The sequence below is a fragment of the Nicotiana tabacum genome, chromosome 23 (assembly GCF_000715075.1).
Source record: "Nicotiana tabacum cultivar K326 chromosome 23, ASM71507v2, whole genome shotgun sequence".
Classification (NCBI taxonomy): Eukaryota; Viridiplantae; Streptophyta; class Magnoliopsida; order Solanales; family Solanaceae; genus Nicotiana; species Nicotiana tabacum.
The window spans coordinates 97,787,985-97,792,882 of record NC_134102.1 but is presented as its reverse complement, the minus strand read 5'-3'; the positions used below and the strand labels follow the sequence as shown (position 1 = coordinate 97,792,882).

Here is a 4,898-nt window from a genome sequence, read left to right as displayed (position 1 = left end):
ATGCAATGATAGAGGTACTCCCTTTCCGCTTTTCTTGGCTAATTAGCAATGTCTACGCTAGCACTAATATTTATGATAGAGAAATCATGTGGCATTACTTAGAAAATATTTCTAACACCATTGATGGAGCATGGTTAGTAGGAGGTGATTTAAATTATATAACCATGTCATCCGAGAAATGTGGAGGTAGGAAGGTTAGTCACTCTAGAACCTCTAGGATTTGGAACAATATTAATAAATGTAGGCTAGTCGATTTAGGCTACAAGGGCTATAAGTATACATCTTCTAACCATAGGAAAAGACGCAAAGGTTTAATTATGGAAAGATTGGATATATTCCTAGCTAATGAAGAATGGTTAAACCTCTTCCCGAGCTCCTCAGTAACCCACCTGCCTAAAACCTACTCGGACCACAATCCTCTACTCCTTAAACTTAATTCCTTCACATGTTTCCCTCCATAAAAGCCCTTCAGGTTAGAGAATATTTGGTGTACGCACCCCGACTTTATCAACATAGTCCAATCAACCTGCGTTAATAATAACTTCAAGTCGTCCATGCATAAATTTGCCCTAAATATTAAAGATTGGAGTAAGAATACTTTTGGAGACATCTTTAGGAAAAAAGGAAAATTTTGGCTAGACTATTTGGTATTCAATGCTCCCCTTATTATGCATTTAGAACGTTCCTTTAGAACCTGAAAATATCCTTACAAAAAGATTACAATGATTACTTGATATTAGAGGAAGATTACTGGAAGCTTAGATCTAGGATCTCATTGCTCAACGATGGTGACGCAACACTAGATTTTTTCACAATTGTGCCTCCAATAGAAGAAGAAGGAACCATATTAGCTTCTTCAAAGATAATTTAGGGAATTGGATTGACAACCACAATGATATCTTGCTACATGCACAAAATTATTTTGAAGAAGTTTTTACTACTTCCCACTATCATTCTAAAAATCGTAACCTCCCAATTAGTTTTGACTCTTTAGATATATCTTCACTTGACAGACCCCTCAATGATAGTGAGGTTAACAAAGCCTTATTCTCTTTCAAACCCTTTAAAGCTCCAGGTCCAGACGGACTTCACCCCTTATTCTATCAAAAATATTGGAAAATAGTTGGCCCTAGTATTATTAATTTCTGCCATGAAATATTTAGCTCTCACTGTATTCCGCTGGAAATAAATAGCACATACATATGCCTCATCCCAAAATTTCCCAATGCCAACAATCTAAAAAACTTTAGACCTATCAACCTTTGTAATAACCCGGGCATAAGAGGAATATGTAGAGTATTCAGGAGCCATAACGGAAATTGAATTATGGGGTGTATGGAGAATATACCACATACAACCAATAGCATGGTTGAACTGAAATCTCTCCTGAAAGGGCTGCAACTAGCTGAGCAAAATGGATGGATCCCTTTGGACATCAATACAGACTCGCCAGAAATAATCCAAATGCTTCTCACAGGTAACTTAACATATGATCCCATGATTTGTGAATGCAGGTTGTTAATGCAAAGGATGGACAAGGTCGTGGTGAGACACACGTACAGGGAGCAGAATAGGGTGGCAGATGTACTAGCAAAAGAGGCAGCAAAGCCAAGCTTTTTGGGAAGATTCAGCTTACTAGTAGTTCCTCCGATGTTTGCAAATGATATATTTTGTGCAGTCATCCTAGGAACCGAAGTTGTTAGAAAATTTTTGGCATGTAATATTGATACAGTATATCAAAACATCGCAGTAATGGGGGAATTACAGTACCCCGACACTGACAGTACTTTGTAATGTATTTTCTAGTTCTGCTGTTATATATATTCTATTTGTCTTTCTTTCTGTTCTTTTTTTCTTTAATTAAAATATTGCACTACATTATTCTCTCTCCATCCCATGTCATTTGTCCCTTTTTATGTTGTAAATTATGTCATCTTTCTATAAATAATTACTTCTAGTCCAAAATTGATAAATCTGTTGTTTCACTTTTTACTTTTTATTTGTATAGAATAGGTTCGTGATGTGTACATAAGCCGGGTTTGTCCAATTTTTATCAAAGTCGAACCAAACCAATTATATCGGTTTAGATTGATTTAATTTTGTCGGTTTTTTTTTTTTTTACATGAGTATTATTTCAATCTTACTTTATTAAAGTTATAAATAAAGTTTTGATAAGTGAATATATATTAAGTAAAAATTAAAAATCTTGACAAATATATAATCTATTAAAATATTCTTATGGGAGAATTTTTATAGTAACATATGATAATTATTTTCTTAGTCGTCTAACAATAATTTTTCGTTGGTATATGCTTTCAAGGTTAACCGAATTTAACAATTAAACACAAAATCAGTATGAAACCTAAATAATATTGTGTTCTATTTAATTTTAAATATTATTTTCAAATTCGAAAAAATATAAGAGTTTAATAGATCTTGACATAAGAATATGACAGAACAAAGAGATTGACACATTTTAATTATACTTGATGAGATAGTATGATCCAAATCATTATTTAAAGTAAATAACAATAGATGCACTTCATAATTTTATTATAAATATTACATCTCATGAGAGGATCACAAATATTTTTAGATATTTTTTAAAGAAAATTCTATATAAAGTCTTAAAAGTATGTAGAAGAATTATATATTTATATATCGATTTGGTTCAGATTTTTTTATTTAATACCAAACGAAATCAAAGCAAACATAATCAGATTTTTTAATTACTTTGATTTAACTTTTTGGGTTGGTGCGATTTTTCGATTCGATTTGAACGTCCCTAGTACGTAATAGTGGATAAGAGAAATAAAATATAGAAGAATCTTTTAGTATTTATTGTGAATTCATTCAACATATATATCTTAACTCGGACTTTAAAAGAATAGAGAAATGTTAAAGTGATGTTTATGTTTATGATGGTAGTACCACTTTTACATAAGTTTTGGGTCAGAGCTAACCTTATCACTCAAACGAACACAACATTGATCAGCCATTCAGCCATTCGAGTTCTATATACTACCACGAATATGGTGAGATTGAATCATTAACTGTAGTCACTAGATTCTTGACTAGTTCAATAGTAGCTTATTTATAAAGGGTGATGATTAAGAATACGTTATAGTTTTAAAAAATTATTAATTCTTATATGGGACATAAATCCAACTCAAGCATCCTGGATGGTGAGGAAAATCTTGAAGGCTAAAGATTACTTTGCAAATGCTGGTTACATGCCTGATGATATAATAGGAATCTTTTGTATCCCATTCAATAGACTTGCTGGGAAAGCTTAATAGAGTGACCTAGAGGTAAAAGTAGTAGTGTTGATATATAAAAACTGACCATAGGTGCATGTGGTTATGCCATTTCGTAAGAGAGGAATCTTAGAGTTTTTCAGATCAAGAAGGGAGATGTTGAATGTCTGACAAGATCAATTGTCCAAGATATACATGCGCGAGGTGCAAGCAAGGCGAAGATTGCAAGCAAACTGGGAACAATGAATTGATATATGTGACTATTGTAATAGGAGATACAAGTTAAAGCATAGCTAGATATCAGTAGTTTTATTTTTTTTGGGTAGTTTACTACAACTTGAATCTCCTGATCATGCTATAGGGTTTTTTGTTTCGACTTGTATAAGAATATCTTTCCCCGGTAATAAAAAAATTTATTTACCAAATATAAAAGGGTCCCACAAGGGGCTGGTCTTAGCCGAATGCCCCTAAAATTGATGGTATTTAAAAAGCCCCCAGACACACAACTCTTCAGAAGTTTCTCTACCAGATTAAATTGTTTATCGAAGTTCATTCTGTTATCATACTTTGGCTCTTCAAGATTTCTCTACCGGATTGGTAAAGTTGTTGTTATTATTATTCAATCTATGTGTTAAGTTGTTCATCGGAGTCTAGCGATTGTCATACTTTAATTTGCTTTTTGAGGATTTCTCTTAGAGGTTGATAGAGTTAATGCTATATTTACTATGCCTATATGTTAAGTTATTCATCGAAGTCTACCCGATTAACATACTTTTTTGGGTTATTTTAGCAAAGTGTTCTTCGAATTTGCGTTTTGGTCAAATCACCTCAAATGATCTCAAATTTGAAATAAAACTTTCAAATACCAACCGAAACAATCCTCAATTCACAATTTATTCAATTAACACCAAATCAAAAAGACCCACTGTGTCCTCTTCAGCTCTTTCTAAGATCTAACAATAAAGTTTTGTAATTTTTACAATAAATCACCAAAATATGTATTTGAACTAAAAATTTAAGCATAAATTATCAACATTCAAATAATTTTAACAACAGTTATGATCATTAATTTCTATTTTTCACCGCCAAATAAGAATTTCAAAGCTTTAAAAATTGAAAAACTATTGTGTTCAGGTCAAAAGCATTGATATATTGCTAAACCAGTCAAAACAGGAATATTTTGCCAAGACCAATCCTTTGAGAGACGCCGTGTAATTTTTTGTGTGTTGTGTGATGTAATTTGAATAATAATATGTGGGCCGTGACAACACATGTCCATACTAGACCTTTGGGCCCCGATAAGAAGTCCCAAATGAACGCGAACTAGTCCGGTGATTCATGCTCAAAAGAAGTTCTAGTTCCGAAAAGTAATATTTACCTAGTTATACTATAATAGAAATTTATTTATCACTTTTTTTTAGGTTCCTTAAAAATTATTTTTACTATCTATATTTATTATTTACTTGTCTTAGGGTACGCGCTTTGCGCATATACCTACATTAATGAGTATATGATATTAAAACATTATATCAATATTTTTAATAATATATTTGAGTTATAAAATAAAAATTAAATAAAAATATAAGTTCCTGAAAATGATGAATGTTGGTCATAAGAGGACTTTCAACATAATCAAGCTAC

The 4,898-nt window shown here is 32.0% G+C and overlaps 1 protein-coding gene across 1 annotated transcript; it reads left to right on the top strand.

Annotated features, from left to right (window-relative positions):
- The first annotated feature begins 1,326 nt into the window (after window positions 1-1,326).
- LOC142177288 (uncharacterized) lies at window positions 1,327-1,794 on the top strand. Its single transcript, XM_075245761.1, has one exon. The coding sequence runs from the start codon at window positions 1,327-1,329 to the stop codon at window positions 1,792-1,794; it is 468 nt and encodes a 155-aa protein (XP_075101862.1).
- Window positions 1,795-4,898: the final 3,104 nt, after the last annotated feature.

Coding starts and splice junctions, on each gene's coding strand:
- LOC142177288 (XM_075245761.1), top strand. CDS start 1,327: ATGGGGTGTATGGAGAATATACCACATACAACCAATAGCATGGTTGAA.